The sequence below is a fragment of the Oncorhynchus masou genome, chromosome 13 (assembly GCF_036934945.1).
Source record: "Oncorhynchus masou masou isolate Uvic2021 chromosome 13, UVic_Omas_1.1, whole genome shotgun sequence".
Taxonomy (NCBI): domain Eukaryota; kingdom Metazoa; phylum Chordata; class Actinopteri; order Salmoniformes; family Salmonidae; genus Oncorhynchus; species Oncorhynchus masou.
Window position 1 is genome coordinate 96,808,460 of NC_088224.1, and position 22,112 is coordinate 96,830,571.

Sequence of the window (22,112 nt, forward strand, 5' to 3'; positions counted from 1 at the left end):
GTAGCCTGGTTTCAGATGTGTCCATGGAAACAGGATCAGGTAGCCTGGTTTCAGATGTGTCCATGGAAACAGGATCAGGTAGCCTGGTTTCAGATGTGTCCATGGAAACAGGATCAGGTAGCCTGGTTTCAGATGTGTCCATGGAAACAGGATCAGATAGCCTGGTTTCAGATGTGTCCATGGAAACAGGATCAGGTAGCCTGGTTTCAGATGTGTCCATGGAAACAGGATCAGGTAGCCTGGTCTCAGATGTGTCCATGGAAACAGGATCAGGTAGCCTGGTTTCAGATGTGTCCATGGAAACAGGATCAGGTAGCCTGGTTTCAGGTGTGTCAATGGAAACAGGATCAGGTAGCCTGGTTTCAGATGTGTCCATGGAAACAGGATCAGATAGCCTGGTTTCAGATGTGTCCATGGAAACAGGATCAGGTAGCCTGGTCTCAGATGTGTCCATGGAAACAGGATCAGGTAGCCTGGTTTCAGATGTGTCCATGGAAACAGGATCAGGTAGCCTGGTTTCAGATGTGTCCATGTTCAGAATCATTAGGGAAATCGTTCTGGCAAAGCTTGTAAATGTTTAAATCAAACTATTATATTGATCTGACTAATTTACAATAACTCTGATATATATATATATAATATACTCATATAACTCATATATAATGCATATAACCGTACTCACTGTAACTGAGATTAGTGCAGGTGCATATTTTTAGGAGGATTTGCGATGGAAAATATATGTTGTGAATAAAAAAAGAAAGCCTGTGTATTTGTCAAATTGATGTGTCAATAAAATATATATAAATGATCCTTAGTGGTCTATAATGGAAAGTGTTTAGGAAAATGTGCCGGTCACTCTGCTGCTGGCCCCACACAGCCACTGGAAAAGATGAGACAAGCATGACATCATCAAGCAGCTGCCAACAAGGTGTCAACTTCTGTGCTGAAGTGCTGCGATAGCAGACAGGACAGAAAACACACACAGTGCTGAGATAGCAGACAGGACAGAAAACACACACAGTGCTGCGATAGCAGACAGGACAGAAAACACACACAGTGCTGAGATAGCAGACAGGACAGAAAACACACACAGTGCTGCGATAGCAGACAGGACAGAAAACACACACAGTGCTGAGATAGCAGACAGGACAGAAAACACACACAGTGCTGTGATAGCAGACAGGACAGAAAACACACACAGTGCTGTGATAGCAGACAGGACAGAAAACACACACAGTGCTGCGATAGCAGACAGGACAGAAAACACACACAGTGCTGCGATAGCAGACAGGACAGAAAACACACACAGTGCTGCGATAGCAGACAGGACAGAAAACACACACAGTGCTGAGATAGCAGACAGGACAGAAAACACACACAGTGCTGCGATAGCAGACAGGACAGAAAACACACACAGTGCTGCGATAGCAGACAGGACAGAAAACACACACAGTGCTGCGATAGCAGACAGGACAGAAAACACACACAGTGCTGAGATAGCAGACAGGACAGAAAACACACACAGTGCTGCGATAGCAGACAGGACAGAAAACACACACAGTGCTGCGATAGCAGACAGGACAGAAAACACACACAGTGCTGCGATAGCAGACAGGACAGAAAACACACACAGTGCTGCGATAGCAGACAGGACAGAAAACACACACAGTGCTGCGATAGCAGACAGGACAGAAAACACACACAGTGCTGAGATAGCAGACAGGACAGAAAACACACACAGTGCTGAGATAGCAGACAGGACAGAAAACACACACAGTGCTGAGATAGCAGACAGGACAGAAAACACACACAGTGCTGAGATAGCAGACAGGACAGAAAACACACACAGTGCTGAGATAGCAGACAGGACAGAAAACACACACAGTGCTGCAATAGCAGACAGGACAGAAAACACACACAGTGCTGAGATAGCAGACAGGACAGAAAACACACACAGTGCTGAGATAGCAGACAGGACAGAAAACACACACAGTGCTGAGATAGCAGACAGGACAGAAAACACACACAGTGCTGAGATAGCAGACAGGACAGAAAACACACACAGTGCTGCGATAGCAGACAACAGGTCCCTTCTGAACCCAGACCCAGACAGGTCCCTTCTGAACCCAGACCCAGACAGGTCCCTTCTGAACCCAGACCCAGACAGGTCCCTTCTGAACCCAGCCAGGTCCCTTCTGAACCCAGCCAGGTCCCTTCTGAACCCAGACAGGTCCCTTCTGAACCCAGACCCAGACAGGTCCCTTCTGAACCCAGACCCAGACAGGTCCCTTCTGAACCCAGACAGGTCCTTCTGAACCCAGACCCAGACAGGTCCCTCCTGAACCCAGACAGGTCCCTTCTGAACCCAGACAGGTCCTTCTGAACCCAGACCCAGACAGGTCCCTTCTGAACCCAGACAGGTCCTTCTGAACCCAGACAGGTCCTTCTGAACCCAGACCCAGACAGGTCCCTCCTGAACCCAGACAGGTCCCTCCTGAACCCAGACCCAGACAGGTCCCTCCTGAACCCAGACCCAGACAGGTCCCTTCTGAACCCAGACCCAGACAGGTCCCTTCTGAACCCAGACCCAGACAGGTCCCTTCTGAACCCAGACCCAGACAGGTCCCTTCTGAACCCAGACCCAGACAGGTCCCTTCTGAACCCAGACCCAGACAGGTCCCTTCTGAACCCAGACCCAGACAGGTCCCTTCTGAACCCAGACCCAGAGCACTCAAGCTTTTTTCTCTGCTCACCTTCTCCTGTCATTTTAAAGGGGAACACAACACAGGAGTATCCCTGCCTGGCATTCTCCCAGCTTTCACACTCGTGAAATGGTAGGAAATTAGCTGCAAAAAATGTACTATTTTCCCTCAGCTCCATGGCAAAATTTAGAGATTTGGGGAATTGCAGGATATTAGCTTTGAAACTGCTACATTTTTTCTCCGCCGCCAAGATATTTTTGACTTATTCTTTGGTGTGGGTGTGTGTTTTTCACGGCTCAACCCCCTAGCCTGCCTGCCTCCCGGCCTGCTCTGCGACGGGGCCTCACACAGGGGGCGAAGAGAGTAGAGACAGCCCCGGCTGACTACAGCCCTCAGTTATTAAAGGAGCTCTGCGACGGGGCCTCACACAGGGGGCGAAGAGAGTAGAGACAGCCCCGGCTGACTACAGCCCTCAGTTATTAAAGGAGCTCTGCGACGGGGCCTCACACAGGGGGCGAAGAGAGTAGAGACAGCCCCGGCTGACTACAGCCCTCAGTTATTAAAGGAGCTCTGCGACGGGGCCTCCCACAGGGGGAGAAGAGAGTAGAGACAGCCCCGGCTGACTACAGCCCTCAGTTATTAAAGGAGCTCTGCGACGGGGCCTCCCACAGGGGGAGAAGAGAGTAGAGACAGCCCCGGCTGACTACAGCCCTCAGTTATTAAAGGAGCTCTGCTACGGGGCCTCCCACAGGGGGCGAAGAGAGTAGAGACAGCCCCGGCTGACTACAGCCCTCAGTTATTAAAGGAGCTCTGCGACGGGGCCTCACACAGGGGGAGAAGAGAGTAGAGACAGCCCCGGCTGACTACAGCCCTCAGTTATTAAAGGAGCTCTGCGACGGGGCCTCACACAGGGGGAGAAGAGAGTAGAGACAGCCCCGGCTGACTACAGCCCTCAGTTATTAAAGGAGCTCTGCTACGGGGCCTCACACAGGGGGCGAAGAGAGTAGAGACAGCCCCGGCTGACTACAGCCCTCAGTTATTAAAGGAGCTCTGCGACGGGGCCTCACACAGGGGGAGAAGAGAGTAGAGACAGCCCCGGCTGACTACAGCCCTCAGTTATTAAAGGAGCTCTGCGACGGGGCCTCACACAGGGGGCGAAGAGAGTAGAGACAGCCCCGGCTGACTACAGCCCTCAGTTATTAAAGGAGCTCTGCGACGGGGCCTCACACAGGGGGAGAAGAGAGTAGAGACAGCCCCGGCTGACTACAGCCCTCAGTTATTAAAGGAGCTCTGCGACGGGGCCTCACACAGGGGGAGAAGAGAGTAGAGACAGCCCCGGCTGACTACAGCCCTCAGTTATTAAAGGAGCTCTGCTACGGGGCCTCACACAGGGGCGAAGAGAGTAGAGACAGCCCCGGCTGACTACAGCCCTCAGTTATTAAAGGAGCTCTGCGACGGGGCCTCACACAGGGGGAGAAGAGAGTAGAGACAGCCCCGGCTGACTACAGCCCTCAGTTATTAAAGGAGCTCTGCGACGGGGCCTCACACAGGGGGCGAAGAGAGTAGAGACAGCCCCGGCTGACTACAGCCCTCAGTTATTAAAGGAGCTCTGCGACGGGGCCTCACACAGGGGGAGAAGAGAGTAGAGACAGCCCCGGCTGACTACAGCCCTCAGTTATTAAAGGAGCTCTGCGACGGGGCCTCACACAGGGGGCGAAGAGAGTAGAGACAGCACCGGCTGACTACAGCCCTCAGTTATTAAAGGAGCTCTGCGACGGGGCCTCACACAGGGGGAGAAGAGAGTAGAGACAGCCCCGGCTGACTACAGCCCTCAGTTATTAAAGGAGCTCTGCGACGGGGCCTCACACAGGGGGAGAAGAGAGTAGAGACAGCCCCGGCTGACTACAGCCCTCAGTTATTAAAGGAGCTCTGCGACGGGGCCTCACACAGGGGGCGAAGAGAGTAGAGACAGCCCCGGCTGACTACAGCCCTCAGTTATTAAAGGAGCTCTGCGACGGGGCCTCCCACAGGGGGCGAAGAGAGTAGAGACAGCCCCGGCTGACTACAGCCCTCAGTTATTAAAGAAGAGTAGAGACAGCCCTGCTGACTACAGCCCTCAGTTATTAAAGGGCCTCACACACACAGGGGAGAAGAGAGTAGAGACAGCCCCGGCTGACTACAGCCCTCAGTTATTAAAGGAGCTCTGCGACGGGGCCTCACACAGGGGGCGAAGAGAGTAGAGACAGCCCCGGCTGACTACAGCCCTCAGTTATTAAAGGAGCTCTGCTACGGGGCCTCACACAGGGGGAGAAGAGAGTAGAGACAGCCCCGGCTGACTACAGCCCTCAGTTATTAAAGGAGCTCTGCTACGGGGCCTCACACAGGGGGCGAAGAGAGTAGAGACAGCCCCGGCTGACTACAGCCCTCAGTTATTAAAGGAGCTCTGCGACGGGGCCTCACACAGGGGGCGAAGAGAGTAGAGACAGCACCGGCTGACTACAGCCCTCAGTTATTAAAGGAGCTCTGCGACGGGGCCTCACACAGGGGGAGAAGAGAGTAGAGACAGCCCCGGCTGACTACAGCCCTCAGTTATTAAAGGAGCTCTGCGACGGGGCCTCACACAGGGGGCGAAGAGAGTAGAGACAGCCCCGGCTGACTACAGCCCTCAGTTATTAAAGGAGCTCTGCGACGGGGCCTCACACAGGGGGAGAAGAGAGTAGAGACAGCACCGGCTGACTACAGCCCTCAGTTATTAAAGGAGCTCTGCGACGGGGCCTCACACAGGGGGAGAAGAGAGTAGAGACAGCCCCGGCTGACTACAGCCCTCAGTTATTAAAGGAGCTCTGCGACGGGGCCTCACACAGGGGGAGAAGAGAGTAGAGACAGCACCGGCTGACTACAGCCCTCAGTTATTAAAGGAGCTCTGCGACGGGGCCTCACACAGGGGGAGAAGAGAGTAGAGACAGCCCCGGCTGACTACAGCCCTCAGTTATTAAAGGAGCTCTGCTACGGGGCCTCACACAGGGGGAGAAGAGAGTAGAGACAGCCCCGGCTGACTACAGCCCTCAGTTATTAAAGGAGCTCTGCTACGGGGCCTCACACAGGGGGAGAAGAGAGTAGAGACAGCCCCGGCTGACTACAGCCCTCAGTTATTAAAGGAGCTCTGCGACGGGGCCTCACACAGGGGGCGAAGAGAGTAGAGACAGCCCCGGCTGACTACAGCCCTCAGTTATTAAAGGAGCTCTGCGACGGGGCCTCACACAGGGGGAGAAGAGAGTAGAGACAGCCCTGGCTGACTACAGCCCTCAGTTATTAAAGGAGCTCTGCGACGGGGCCTCACACAGGGGAGAAGAGAGTAGAGACAGCCCCGGCTGACTACAGCCCTCAGTTATTAAAGGAGCTCTGCTACGGGGCCTCACACAGGGGCGAAGAGAGTAGAGACAGCCCCGGCTGACTACAGCCCTCAGTTATTAAAGGAGCTCTGCGACGGGGCCTCACACAGGGGCGAAGAGAGTAGAGACAGCCCCGGCTGACTACAGCCCTCAGTTATTAAAGGAGCTCTGCGACGGGGCCTCACACAGGGGGAGAAGAGAGTAGAGACAGCACCGGCTGACTACAGCCCTCAGTTATTAAAGGAGCTCTGCTACGGGGCCTCCCACAGGGGGAGAAGAGAGTAGAGACAGCCCCGGCTGACTACAGCCCTCAGTTATTAAAGGAGCTCTGCTACGGGGCCTCCCACAGGGGGAGAAGAGAGTAGAGACAGCCCCGGCTGACTACAGCCCTCAGTTATTAAAGGAGCTCTGCGACGGGGCCTCACACAGGGGGAGAAGAGAGTAGAGACAGCCCCGGCTGACTACAGCCCTCAGTTATTAAAGGAGCTCTGCTACTTTTTCTTGTCAGAGCTCAAGTTAGCCTCCATTATCAAAGCAGATGTCTTCTGATTGGACAGACCTACGTAGCAGTGCAGCTACGTAGGTCTGCTCTCATATAGCCTGCAATGTAAAACCATTACAATACACAGAGACACAGGGATTACAAAAGCAATTCCACTGTTTTTAATACATTCAATCAAATCAGATGCAGAACATTTGTCTTTACCAAATGTACAGTCATTCCAAAAGCACCTTCCTGAAACTAAATACAATATAAGACAATGAGATTAGTGGATGTTGAACTGACTGTCGAATCAAATAATACTGTACTATAGATATCACTACTGGAAAACAAAAAACCTGTTGCTTGCTGCACAGATTGAAACTCCCTCTCTCTCTCTCTCTCTCTCTCTCTCTCTCCCTCCCTCCCTCTCTCTCCCCCCTCTCTCTCCCCCTCCCTCCCTCTCTCTCTCTCTCCCTCCCTCCCCCTCTCTCTCCCCCCCTCCCTCTCTCCCCCCCTCCCCCTCTCTCTCCATCCCCCCCTCCCTCCCCATCCCTCTCTCTCTCCCACTCCCTCTCTCTCCCTCCTTCTCTCATTCCATCTCTGACTCAGGGCCCACCAGGCTGCTGCATTCAAGACTTATAAATCTTCAAAGAGCTTAACCCATCTGAGACGCTTCCCCTACCCAGCTGCCCCCCTCCTACTCTCCCTCCCTCCCCCACTCCTACTCTCCCCACTCCTCCCTCCTACTCTCCCCCCTCCCCCACTCCTCCCTCCTACTCTCCCCCCTCCCCCACTCCTCCCTCCTACTCTCCTTCCCTCCCCCACTCCTCCCTCCTACTCTCCCTCCCTCCCCCACTCCTACTCTCCCCCCTCCTTCCTCCTACTCTCCCCCTCCCCCATTACTTCCTCCTACTCTCCTCCCTCCCCCACTCCTTCTGTCTGTCTGTCTGTCTGTCTGTCTGTCTGTCTTGTTTTTCCCTTCTTGTCCTTGATCACATATTTACATGCACAAAAATACTCTGGCAAACTGAGTGCCCTGCTGTGCTTTGGATAACTATAATGCAACAATTAAACAAGACAACAGGCTGTGTTGTGCGTGTATTGTGTGTTAGGCAGAGAGAGACACGGAGACATATCGTATATGGGGTATTTCAAAATACTAACGGAATGACTTTCAATACTGTTTAAAAAATTAAAACAGGGTACCACTGTCTCGTGATGGCTGAGGGGGTACGTGCGACACCCCTGTTTATAACTATGAGAAATCTAAGATGTGTCAAACAAACAGCGTCCAACCCTAGTGTGTGTTCCCGGGCGAGCTTCCCTAGCGAACAGGCTCAGTAATGAAGGGACGTCTCCTCGAGGTAGTGAGCCAGAGCTTCCCTAGCGAACAGGCTCAGTAATGAAGGGACGTCTCCTCGAGGTACTGAGCCAGAGCTTCCCTAGCGAACAGGCTCAGTAATGAAGGGACGTCTCCTCGAGGTAGTGAGCCAGAGCTTCCCTAGCGAACAGGCTCAGTAATGAAGGGACGTCTCCTCGAGGTACTGAGCCAGAGCTTCCCTAGCGAACAGGCTCAGTGATGAAGGGACGTCTCCTTGAGGTAGTGAGCCAGAGCTTCCCTAGCAAACAGGCTCAGTGATGAAGGGACGTCTCCTCGAGGTAGTGAGCCAGAGCTTCCCTAGCGAACAGGCTCAGTGATGAAGGGACGTCTCCTCAAGGTAGTGAGCCAGAGCTTCCCTAGCGAACAGGCTCAGTAATGAAGGGACGTCTCCTCGAGGTAGTGAGCCAGAGCTTCCCTAGCGAACAGGCTCAGTAATGAAGGGGCGTCTCCTCGAGGTAGTGAGCCAGAGCTTCCCTAGCGAACAGGCTCAGTGATGAAGGGACGTCTCCTCGAGGTAGTGAGCCAGAGCTTCCCTAGCGAACAAGCTCAGTGATGAAGGGACGTCTCCTCGAGGTAGTGAGCCAGAGCTTCCCTAGCGAACAGGCTCAGTAATGAAGGGACGTCTCCTCGAGTGGGGGAGGTAGTGAGCCAGAGCTTCCCTAGCGAACAGGCTCAGTGATGAAGGGACGTCTCCTCGAGGTAGTGAGCCAGAGCTTCCCTAGCGAACAGGCTCAGTAATGAAGGGACGTCTCCTCGAGGTAGTGAGCCAGAGCTTCCCTAGCGAACAGGCTCAGTAATGAAGGGACGTTTCCTCAAGGTAGTGAGCCAGAGCTTCCCTAGCGAACAGGCTCAGTAATGAAGGGACGTCTCCTCGAGGTAGTGAGCCAGAGCTTCCCTAGCGAACAGGCTCAGTGATGAAGGGGCGTCTCCTCGAGGTAGTGAGCCAGAGCTTCCCTAGCGAACAGGCTCAGTGATGAAGGGACGTCTCCTCGAGGTACTGAGCCAGAGCTTCCCTAGCGAACAGGCTCAGTAATGAAGGGACGTCTCCTCGAGGTAGTGAGCCAGAGCTTCCCTAGCGAACAGGCTCAGTGATGAAGGGGCGAGTTAATTAGTCAGTGACTTGTTTGGACCCATCATCTCTCTGAACCCACACACACACGTTCCCGTCCTTGTGGGGACCAAACAATTCATTACAATTCAAAATCCTATGTTTCTTAATCCCTAATCCTAACCGTTACCCTTAACCCTGACCCCAATTGTAACCCTAACACTAACTCCGGACCCTAACCCTAACACTAACTCCGGACCCTAACCCTAACACTAACTCCGGACCCTAACCCTAACACTAACTCCGGACCCTAACCCTAACACTAACTCCGGACCCTAACCCTAACACTAACTCCGGACCCTAACCCTAACACTAACACTAACTCCGGACCCTAACCCTAACACCTAACCCTAACCCTAACACTAACTCCGGACCCTAACCCTAACCCTAACACTAACTCCGGACCCTAACCCTAACCCTAACCCTAACCCTAACCCTAACCCCTAAGCCTAAAATAGCCTTTTCCCTTGTGGCTGCGGGTAAAATGTCCCACTTGTCAGAATGTTGTTTTGTTATCGTTGTGAAGAGTTCTGCTGCCACAAGGAGAGTAAAACCAGAAAGATACACACACACACACACGTCAACAAACACACACACACACTCACCACAAACACACACGTCCCTCACCACAAACACACACGTCCACGTCCACACACACTCACAGGGAGGGGACCCTTCCTGGCACACTGAGGGATAAGCCCTGGCTGGAGGGAAGGTAACTTCACACCTGTCCCAGCTGGTTCAGGAGAGACCTGTCGTAACAGTTCTAATCCGTTCCTGATAAAATCACTCAATCACTCCTGTCCTGTCTTGTGGTCATTTTTGCTCGCAGAAATGTGTAGGCTATTGTTTTTGTTTTTAGGAGATATTGAAAGTAATTCCAGTTGCCAAGGCAACCGTGATACATTCAGAAGGTAAACATTACAGCCTTATTCTAAGATGGATTTCAAAACAAATGTTTTCATCAATTTACACACAAAACCCCTTATTGACAAAGCAAAAACAGGTCTTTAGAAATGCTTGTAAATGTATATCTAAATATATATATATATATATACAGACACATATCATGGTAAATGTACTCTGTATTTTGTTGAAGCACCTTTGGCAGTGATTACAGCCTCAAGTCTCCTCGGGTATGATGCTACAAGCTTGGCACACCTAGTCTCCCAGTCCCTGCCACTGAAAAACATCCACACATCCTGGTGCTGCCACCACCATGCTTCACCGTAGGGATGGTTCCAGGTTTCCTCCAGACGTGACTCTTGGCATTCAGGCCAAAGAGTTCAATTTTGGTTTCATCAGACCAGAAAATCTTGTTTCTCACCATCTGAGAGTCCTTTAGGTGCCTTTTGGCAAACTCCAAGCGTGTCATGTGCCTTTTAGTGAGGAGTGGCTTCCGTCTGGCCACTACCATAAAGGCCTGATTGGTGGAGTGCTGCAGAGATGGTTGTCCCATCTCCACAGAGGAATTCTGGAGCTCTGTCAGAGTGACCATTGGGTTCTTGGTCACCTCCCAGACCAAGACCCTTCTCCCCTGATTGCTCAGTTTGGCCGGGCAGCCAGCTCTAGGAAGAGTCTTGGTGGTTCCAAACGTCTTCCATTTAGGAATGATGGAGGCCACTGTGTTCTTGGGGACCTTCAATGCTGCAGACATTTTGGTACCCTTCCCCAAATCTGTGCCTCAATACAATATTGTCTCGGAACTCTACGGACAATTCCTTCGGTCTCATGGCTTGGTTTTTGCTCTGACAGGCACTGTGGGACCTTATATAGACAGGTGTGTGCCTTTGGGGTATTGTGATGCCATTATGGGGTATTGTGATGCCATTATGGGGTATTGTGATGTCATTACGGGGTATTGTGATGTCATTACGGGGTATTGTGATGTCATTACGGGGTATTGTGATGTCATTACGGGGTATTGTGATGTCATTACGGGGTATTGTGATGTCATTATGGTGTATTGTGATGTCATTATGGGGTATTGTGATGTCATTATGGGGTATTGTGATGTAATTATGGTGTGTAAATTGATGAGGATTATTTTTTTTCATCCATTTTTGAATAAGTCTGTAAAGTAACAAAATGTGGAAAAAGTCAAGGGGTCTGGATACTTTCCGAATGCTCTGTAAGTTGTGGTACTGTATGTAGTGTATACTATGTAGGTACTGTATGTAGTGTATACTATGTAGGTACTGTATGTAGTGTATACTATGTAGGCACTGTATGTAGTGTATACTATGTAGGTACTGTATGTAGTGTATACTATGTAGGTACTGTATGTAGTGTATACTATGTAGGTACTGTATGTAGTGTATAATATGTAGGTACTGTATGTAGTGTATACTATGTAGGTACTGTATGTAGTGTATACTATGTAGGTACTGTATGTAGTGTATACTATGTAGGTACTGTATGTAGTGTATACTATGTAGGTACTGTATGTGGTGTATACTATGTAGGTACTGTATGTAGTGTATACTACGTAGGTACTGTATGTAGTGTATACTATGTAGGTACTGTATGTAGTGTATACTATGTAGGTACTGTATGTAGTGTATACTATGTAGGTACTGTATGTAGTGTATACTATGTAAGTCCTGTATGTACTTTTCTTACCCATCTTAGTTACATGCACTGAATGTAGCCCGAAGTCACTCTGGATGAGAAGGTATTCTAAATAACCTAAATGTAGATGACTGGAAGATGAGGACAGAGACCCCAACAGGATGGACTGATCAGCACCACCATTAAACTGTAGTCTACAGCTGACCCCCGAGCACATTAAACTGTAGTCTTCAGCTGACCCCTGAGCACATTAAACTGTAGTCTACAGCTGACCCCTGAGCACATTAAACTGTAGTCTACAGCTGACCCCCGAGCACATTAAACTGTAGTCTTCAGCTGACCCCTGAGCACATTAAACTGTAGTCTACAGCTGACCCCTGAGCACATTAAACTGTAGTCTACAGCTGACCCCTGAGCACATTAAACTGTAGTCTACAGCTGACCGCTGAGCACATTAAACTGTAGTCTACAGCTGACCCCCGAGCACATTAAACTGTAGTCTACAGCTGACCCCCGAGCACATTAAACTGTAGTCTACAGCTGACCCCTGAGCACATTAAACTGTAGTCTACAGCTGACCCCCGAGCACATTAAACTGTAGTCTACAGCTGACCCCTGAGCACATTAAACTGTAGTCTACAGCTGACCCCCGAGCACATTAAACTGTAGTCTACAGCTGACCCCCGAGCACATTAAACTGTAGTCTACAGCTGACCCCCGAGCACATTAAACTGTAGTCTACAGCTGACCCCCGAGCACATTAAACTGCAGTCTACAGCTGACCCCTGAGCACATTAAACTGTAGTCTACAGCTGACCCCTGCGCACATTAAACTGTAGTCTACAGCTGACCCCTGAGCACATTAAACTGTAGTCTACAGCTGACCGCTGAGCACATTAAACTGTAGTCTACAGCTGACCCCTGAGCACATTAAACTGTAGTCTACAGCTGACCCCTGAGCACATTAAACTGTAGTCTACAGCTGACCCCTGAGCACATTAAACTGTAGTCTACAGCTGACCCCTGAGCACATTAAACTGTAGTCTACAGCTGACCCCTGAGCACATTAAACTGTAGTCTACAGCTGACCCCTGAGCACATTAAACTGTAGTCTACAGCTGACCCCTGAGCACATTAAACTGTAGTCTACAGCTGACCCCTGAGCACATTAAACTGTAGTCTACAGCTGACCCCTGAGCACATTAAACTGTAGTCTACAGCTGACCCCTGAGCACATTAAACTGTAGTCTACAGCTGACCCCGAGCACATTAAACTGTAGTCTACAGCTGACCCCTGAGCACATTAAACTGTAGTCTACAGCTGACCCCTGAGCACATTAAACTGTAGACTACAGCTGACCACCGAGCACATTAAACTGTAGTCTACAGCTGACCCCGAGCACATTAAACTGTAGTCTACAGCTGACCCCTGAGCACATTAAACTGTAGTCTACAGCTGACCCCGAGCACATTAAACTGTAGTCTACAGCTGACCCCCGAGCACATTAAACTGTAGTCTACAGCTGACCCCTGAGCACATTAAACGGTAGTCTACAGCTGACCCCCGAGCACATTAAACTGTAGTCTACAGCTGACCCCTGAGCACATTAAACTGTAGTCTACAGCTGACCCCGAGCACATTAAACTGTAGTCTACAGCTGACCCCCGAGCACATTAAACTGTAGTCTACAGCTGACCCCTGAGCACATTAAACGGAAGTCTACAGCTGACCCCCGAGCACATTAAACTGTAGTCTACAGCTGACCCCTGAGCACATTAAACTGTAGTCTACAGCTGACCCCTGAGCACATTAAACTGTAGTCTACAGCTGACCCCCGAGCACATTAAACTGTAGTCTACAGCTGACCCCGAGCACATTAAACTGTAGTCTACAGCTGACCCCTGAGCACATTAAACTGTAGTCTACAGCTGACCCCTGAGCACATTAAACTGTAGTCTACAGCTGACCCCCGAGCACATTAAACTGTAGTCTACAGCTGACCCCCGAGCACATTAAACTGTAGTCTACAGCTGACCCCCGAGCACATTAAACTGTAGTCTACAGCTGACCCCTGAGCACATTAAACTGTAGTCTACAGCTGACCCCCGAGCACATTTGAACATTGACAACATGAATGTAAGTGGCAGTACTGCATAAGTAAATCTGTTAATTTCACTCTTCACCTCAGATGACACAGGTTTAGTTAAAAACTGCTTGATGTTAAAGTTAAAGTTGTTAGGAGTAGAGCAGCTATGCCACAGCAGGCCTCGTGCCCCTTGACCCTCATGTACTTGGTTCCTTCATTGTCAAAGACAACTCCATCAAATGAAGCTCTGTTAATGGCTCCTTGGCTGCGACAAGTTGTTGCACATCCTCTATTGAAGACTTAATCATTTAGTCCACTGACGTATGTTGGTGTCTGAGGTAGCCTAGTGACTGCCTACAACTGGAGCGAGGCACAAGAATGAGCCAACAGATGGGGGAAGGGGGGGAATGACCGTTTATTTTATTTATTTTTTAAACCCTACGCAACTGTTTTCTTAATTAAATGCTCTACACGACATATTTCAACCCCAAAACAACTATGTTGATAACTATTCCTGCACTGCATTCCTGTGGACGGTTGATCCTGTCCCATCCTGTCCCATCCTGTCCCATCCTGTCCCATCCTGTCCAAAACTTGACTCGAGAACTATAACTCCCATTCCTACCAGAATCAAACGCGACCCCACGCGACCCGAAAGAGTCCTCTTCCTGTGTCGACCTCTACTGAGCAGCAACCCACGTACCTGTGACTGTCGCCATATAGCTAAATCCCATGGCTGGAGAGGACGCCCCACACCTGTGGCCGTCATCAGCTGACCGGGCCACCAGAGGCTGCAGCACTTCCTACCACACACATTAAGTCAGCCCCAAGGATTAGCTAAGGGCTAACGACGTAGAGGCCTAACACTTAAATACTACAACGTAGCCGCTGTTTGAGTTCTGGACTATACGGAGAGCTGTGTGTGTGCTGTCCTAACTCCTCCCAATGACTTTCAATACAGTGAATCAATTGGAAATGACTGGAAGATGGCTTAAGGGGCCCTGTAAAAACGTGTTGTTGTTGTTGCTGCTGCTCCTCCTCCTCCTCTCCCAGACTCCGTGAAGCCGTGCAGTAGCAGTGGGCCAAGAGGGGATGTTGACATGTGGTTAGAAAGATGATGTCATAGTCTGACTAGTCACTGCAGGCAGAACAATATGGTCTCACAGGGAAATGAACTGTGACTGGCTATTGAATTAAAGTGAGTTTAATCATGGTTGTGTCCAGTGTGAATACAAAAGGACTACTAAAGGAATACTATGAAACAAAAGGTTAATATAAAAGGAGAACTAAAGGAGTACTAAAGGAGTAGTAAAGGAATACTAAATGAGTATTAAAGGAATACTAGAGGAGGACTAAAGGAGTACTAAGGACTACTAAAGGAGTACTAAAGGAGTACTAGAGGAATACTAAAGGAGTACTAAAGGAATACTAAAGGAGTATTAAAGGAATACTAGAGGAGTACTAAAGGAGTACTAAGGACTACCAAAGGAGTACTAAAGGAGTACTAAAGGAGTACTAAAGGAGTACTAAAGGAGTACTAAAGGAATACTACAGGAATACTACAGGAGTACTAAAGGAGTACTAAAGGGATACTAGAGGAGGACTAAAGGAATACTAGAGGAGGACTAAAGGAGTACTAAAGGAATACTAAAGGAGTACTAAAGGAGTACTAAAGGAGTACTAAAGGAATACTAAAGGAGTACTAAAGGAGTACTAAAGGAGTACTAAAGGAATGCTAGAGGAGGACTAAAGGTGTACTAAAGGAATACTAAAGGAATAATAAAGGAGTACTAAAGGAATACTAGAGGAGTACTAAAGGAATACTAAAGGAGTACTAAAGGAGTACTAAAGGAATACTAAAGGAGTACTAAAGGAGTACTAAAGGAGTACTAAAGGAGTACTAAATGAGTACTAAAGGAATACTAGAGGAGGACTAAAGGAGCACTAAGGACTACTAAAGGAGTACTAGAGGAGTACTAAAGGAATACTAAAGGAGTACTAGAGGAGTACTAAAGGAATAATAAAGGAGTACTAAAGTAATACTAAAGTAATACTAAAGGAATACTAAAGGAATACTAGAGGAGTACTAAAGGAGTACTAAAGGAATACTAGAGGAGGACTAAAGGAGTACTAAGGATTACTAAAGGACTACTAAAGGAATACTAAAGTAATACTAAATGAGTACTAAAGGAATACTAAACGAGTACTAAAGGAGGACTAAAGGAATACTAAAGTAATACTAAAGGAATACTAGAGGAGTACTAAAGGAATACTAGAGGAGGACTAAAGGAGTACTAAGGATTACTAAATGACTACTAAATGACTACTAAAGGAATACTAAAGGAGTACTAAAGGAATACTAAAGGAATACTAAAGGAATACTAAATGAGTACTAAGGGAATACTAAAAGAGTACTAAAGGACTACTAAAGGAATACTAGAGGAGTACTAAAGTAATACTAAAGGAGTACTAAAGGGATACTAAAGGAACACTAGATGAGTACTAAAGGAATACTAAATGAGAACTAAAGGAATACTAAAGGAATACTAAAGGAATACTAAAGGAGTACTAAAGGAATACTAAAGGAGTACTAAAGGAATACTAAAGGAGTACTAAAGGAGTACTAAAGGAATACTAAAGGAGTACTAAAGGAGTACTAAATGAGTACTAAAGGAATACTAGAGGAGGACTAAAGGAGCACTAAGGACTACTAAAGGAGTACTAGAGGAGTACTAAAGGAATACTAAAGGAGTACTAAAGGAGTACTAAATGAGTACTAAAGGAATACTAGAGGAGGACTAAAGGAGCACTAAGGACTACTAAAGGAGTACTAGAGGAGTACTAAAGGAATACTAAAGGAGTACTAGAGGAGTACTAAAGGAATAATACAGGAGTACTAAAGTAATACTAAAGTAATACTAAAGGAATACTAAAGGAATACTAGAGGAGTACTAAAGGAGTACTAAAGGAATACTAGAGGAGGACTAAAGGAGTACTAAGGATTACTAAAGGACTACTAAAGGAATACTAAAGTAATACTAAATGAGTACTAAAGGAATACTAAACGAGTACTAAAGGAGGACTAAAGGAATACTAAAGTAATACTAAAGGAATACTAGAGGAGTACTAAAGGAATACTAGAGGAGGACTAAAGGAGTACTAAGGATTACTAAATGACTACTAAATGACTACTAAAGGAATACTAAAGGAGTACTAAAGGAATACTAAAGGAATACTAAAGGAATACTAAATGAGTACTAAGGGAATACTAAAAGAGTACTAAAGGACTACTAAAGGAATACTAGAGGAGTACTAAAGTAATACTAAAGGAGTACTAAAGGGATACTAAAGGAACACTAGATGAGTACTAAAGGAATACTAAATGAGAACTAAAGGAATACTAAAGGAATACTAAAGGAGTACTAAAGGAATACTAAAGGAGTACTAAAGGAGTACTAAAGGAGTACTGAAGGAGTACTAAAGGAATACTAAAGGAGTACTAAAGGAGTACTAAAGGAATACTAGATGAGTACTAAAGGAATACTAAAGGAGTACTAAAGGAATACTAAAGGAGTACTAAAGGACTACTATGTAACAAAAGGTTAATATTAAAGTAATACTAAAGGAGTACTAAAGGAGTACTAAAGGAATACTAAAGGAGTACTAAAGGAATACTAAATGAGTACTAAAGGAATATTAAAGGAGTACTAAAGGAGTACTAAAGTAATACTAAAGGACTACTATGTAACAAAAGGTTAATACAAAAGGAGTACTACAGGAATACTAAAGGAATACTAAAGTAGTACTAAAGGAATACTAAAGTAATACTAAAGGACTATTAAAGGAATACTAAAGGAGTACTAAAGGAATACTAAATGACGATTAAATGAATACTAAAGGAGTACTAAAGGAATACTAGAGGAGTACTAAAGGGTGGGTCCTGTGTGGCTCAGTCGGTAGAGCATGGCGCTTGCAACGCCAAGCGTCGTGGGTTCAATTCCCACTGGGGCCACCCATATGTAAAAGTAGTGGCCCCAGCCGACTTGTAAGTCGCTTTGGACAAAAGCGTCTGCTAAATGGGATATATTATATTATATTATTATTATAAAGCAATACTAAAGGAATACTATGTAACAAAAGGTTGATTTTAAAGTAATACTAAAGGAGTACTAAAGGAGTACTAAAGGAGTACTAAAGGAATACTAAATGAATACTAAAGGAATACTAAAGGAGTACTAAATGACTATTAAAGGAATACTAAAGGAGTACTAAAGGAATACTAGAGGAGTACTAAAGCAATACTAAAGGAGTACTAAAGGAATACTATGTAACAAAAGGTTGATTTTAAAGTAATACTAAAGGAGTACTAAAGGAGTACTAAAGGAGTACTAAAGGAGTACTAAAGGAATACTAAAGGAGTACTAAAGGAATACTAAAGGAGTACTAGAGGAGTACTAAAGGAATACTAAAGGAGTACTAAAGGAATACTGAAGGAGTACTAAAGGAATACTAGAGGAGTACTAAAGGAATACTAGAGGAGTACTAAAGGAATACTAAAGGAATACTATGTAACAAAAGGTTAATATTAAAGTAATACTAAAGGAGTACTAAAGGAATACTAAAGGAGTACTAAAGGAATACTGAAGGAGTACTAAAGGAATACTAGAGGAGTACTAAAGGAATACTAGAGGAGTACTAAAGGAATACTAAAGGAATACTATGTAACAAAAGGTTAATATTAAAGTAATACTAAAGGAGTACTAAAGGAATACTAAAGGAGTACTAAAGGAATACTGAAGGAGTACTAAAGGAATACTAGAGGAGTACTAAAGGAATACTAGAGGAGTACTAAAGGAATACTAAAGGAATACTATGTAACAAAAGGTTAAATTTAAAGTAATACTAAAGGAGTACTAAAATAATACTAAAGGAATACTAAAGGACTACTAAAGGACTACTAAATGACTACTAAAGGAGTACTATGTAACAAAAGGTTAATACTAAAGTAATAGCAGTGTTACTTGACAGGAATACGACCAGTGTGTAAAGTGTTACCTAACAGGCTGAGGTGACCATTACAGAATTGAGAGATTTCTCTGAGTGTTTTCTCACCGTAGCGTGGGTCAAGTCGCGGGTCGAGGCGCGGGTCGAGGCGCGGGTCGAGCCAAGAGGTGGTTTTGTTCTTGTGGTTGATGTAGTAGACCTCTCCCTCTGAGGTTACGGCCTGTTCCCAGCAGTCAGGGAGAGGACCTTAGAGAGGACAGAGAGGTTAGGCTGGAGCTGGACAGGCAGGGAGAGGACCTTAGAGAGGACAGAGAGGTTAGGCTGGAGCTGGACAGGCAGGGAGAGGACCTTAGAGAGGACAGGGAGGTTAGGCTGGAGCTGGACAGGCAGAGAGAGGACCTTAGAGAGGACAGGGAGGTTAGGCTGGAGCTGGACAGGCAGGGAGAGGACCTTCGAGAGGACAGGGAGGTTAGGCTGGAGCTGGACAGGCAGGGAGAGGACCTTCGAGAGGACAGGGAGGTTAGGCTGGAGCTGGACAGGCAGGGAGAGGACCTTCGAGAGGACAGGGAGGTTAGGCTGGAGCTGGACAGGCAGGGAGAGGACCTTCGAGAGGACAGGGAGGTTAGGCTGGAGCTGGACAGGCAGGGAGAGGACCTTAGAGAGGACAGGGAGGTTAGGCTGGAGCTGGACAGGAAGGGAGAGGACCTTAGAGAGGACAGGGAGGTTAGGCTGGAGCTGGACAGGCAGGGAGAGGACCTTAGAGAGGACAGGGAGGTTAGGCTGGAGCTGGACAGGAAGGGAGAGGACCTTAGAGAGGACAGGGAGGTTAGGCTGGAGCTGGACAGGCAGAGAGAGGACCTTAGAGAGGACAGGGAGGTTAGGCTGGAGCTGGACAGGCAGAGAGAGGACCTTAGAGAGGACAGGGAGGTTAGGCTGGAGCTGGACAGGCAGAGAGAGGACCTTAGAGAGGACAGGGAGGTTAGGCTGGAGCTGGACAGGCAGGGAGAGGACCTTAGAGAGGACAGGGAGGTTAGGCTGGAGCTGGACAGGCAGAGAGAGGACCTTAGAGAGGACAGGGAGGTTAGGCTGGAGCTGGACAGGCAGGGTGTGCGTGGGAGGAGGGGGAAAGTGACTTTACTCAGTTCCCAGGCGTACAGTGTGTGGATGCAGGGTTGCATCACAGGATGATGCTGACCAAATCAAAAACAGCTAGTTCCAGGAAAACACACCAATAAAGACACAAACAGAAAGTCATTTGGATGGGTGTGTTAAACATGTTTCAGAAGATATTTAAATGACCATAGAATATAGTAGATGAACAAAGCCACCACTGTTGAGATGTTAAAATAATAGAAGCTCTGTAAGTGCTGTCATACTGATGTAGGTGAATAAAAGGTCAAAATAACAAATGAACCCACTAACAGAAAAACCTAGACCCTATTCAGAAGTACTAACCATAGCCGTGGTTGGTAGAGGTTGCCACTGACGACAGATAAACGTGCCAATCACCAAGGCACAAACATGTTGAAAACTATTCTTGATCCAACTCTCTAACCCCACCTGGGAAGAAGCTCACCAGGACACTATCTGAGGCAGCTCACTAACATCAGTTTACAGTTTTATTAGTTGTATGTACAGGATACATATGGTATACAGCGTCCCACGAGAGGCGAAAGAAACACACAACTGTTTAGGAGAGGTGCTGGCTAATGGAGTAGAACACCTGTTTAGGAGAGGTGCTGGCTAACAGAGTAGAACACCTGTTTAGGAGAGGTGCTGGCTAACGGAGTAGAACACCTGTTTAGGAGAGGTGCTGGCTAACAGAGTAGAACACCTGTTTAGGAGAGGTGCTGGCTAACAGAGTAGAACACCTGTTTAGGAGAGGTGCTGGCTAACGGAGTAGAACACCTGTTTAGGAGAGGTGCTGGCTAACGGAGTAGAACACCTGTTTAGGAGAGGTGCTGGTTAGCAGAGTAGAACACCTGTTTAGGAGAGGTGAGAGTCTATAATGACAGTAAAATGAGAGTGGGACAATTATTGGTTGCCACCCTGAGTTAGCAGGTAGCCTAGTGGTTAGAGCAGGTAGCCTAGTGGTTAGAGCAGGTAGCCTCGTGGTTAGAGCCTAGTGGTTAGAGCCTAGTGATTAGAGCAGGTAGCCTAGTGGTTAGAGCAGGTGGCCTAGTGGTTAGATCAGGTAGCCCAGTGGTTAGAGCAGGTAGCCTAGTGGTTAGAGCAGGTAGCCTAGTAGTTAGAGCAGGTAGCCTAGTGGTTAGAACAGGTAGCCTAGTGGTTAGAGCAGGTAGCCTAGTGGTTAGAACAGGTAGCCTAGTGATTAGAGCAGGTAGCCCGGTGGTTAGAGCAGGTAGCCTCGTGGTTAGAGCAGGTAGCCTCGTGGTTAGAGCCTAGTGGTTAGAGCCTAGTGATTAGAGCAGGTAGCCTAGTGGTTAGAGCAGGTGGCCTAGTGGTTAGATCAGGTAGCCCAGTGGTTAGAGCAGGTAGCCTAGTAGGTAGCCTAGTGGTTAGAGCAGGTAGCCTAGTGGTTAGAGCAGGTAGCCTGGTGGTTAGAGCAGGTAGCCTAGTGGTTAGAACAGGTAGCCTAGTGGTTAGAACAGGTAGCCTAGTGGTTAGAGCAGGTAGCCTAGTGGTTAGAGCAGGTAGCCTAGTGGTTAGAACAGGTAGCCTAGTGGTTAGAGTGTTGTTGGACTAGTAACAGAAAGGTTGCAAGATCAAATCCCCGAGATGACAAGGTAAAAATCTGTCGTTCTGCCCTTGAACAAGGCAGTTAAGCCACTGTTCCCTGGTAGGCCGTCATTGGAAATAAGAATTTGTTCTTAATTGACTTGCCTAGTTATATATATATATATATATATATATTTATTTATTTATTTATTTAACTGCCTTGTTCAGGGGCAGAACAACAGATTTTTGACCTTGTCATCTCGGGGATTCGATCTTGCAACCTTTCTGGTTATATTGTTTTATCTAGTAGGTTAAAATAAATGATAATAGCTCATGGTTCCCCATCAACCATGTGCTTTGGTACACTCTTAGGGGGAAAAAGGTTCCAAAAGGGTTCCATGTAGAACCTTCAGTAGAAAGGGTTCTACATGGAACCCTAAAGGGTTCTACATGGAACCCTAAAGGGTTCTACTTGGAACCAAAAAAGTTCTACCAACAACCAAAAAGGGTTATTCAAAGGGTTCTTCTACAGGGAGAGCTGAATAACCCACTAAGTGTAAGACTCCACAAGCATAGTTATTTAAGACTGAACAGCCATAGTTATTTAAGAAAGTAGAACCTTGTAGCATCTTCCAGCCTAATGTACCATCAACACCCCACCCACCCCCTCCAGAGACCTAACCCTTCTGGTCTAATGTACCATC

At 47.3% G+C, this 22,112-nt stretch overlaps 1 protein-coding gene across 2 annotated transcripts in view; it reads right to left on the reverse strand.

The window, feature by feature from the left end:
* The window catches only part of LOC135553258 (transcriptional coactivator YAP1), a 121,965-nt gene that overhangs the window by 35,161 nt on the left and 64,692 nt on the right, over positions 1–22,112 (reverse strand). For both annotated transcript variants that reach the window (XR_010457571.1, XM_064985432.1), the window contains exon 4: positions 18,838–18,975. Coding sequence is in view for 1 of the 2 variants with exons in the window: in XM_064985432.1 (XP_064841504.1) it covers positions 18,838–18,975 (138 nt within the window). In the remaining variant the exon portion in view is untranslated. The remainder of the gene's footprint in view (positions 1–18,837; positions 18,976–22,112) is intronic.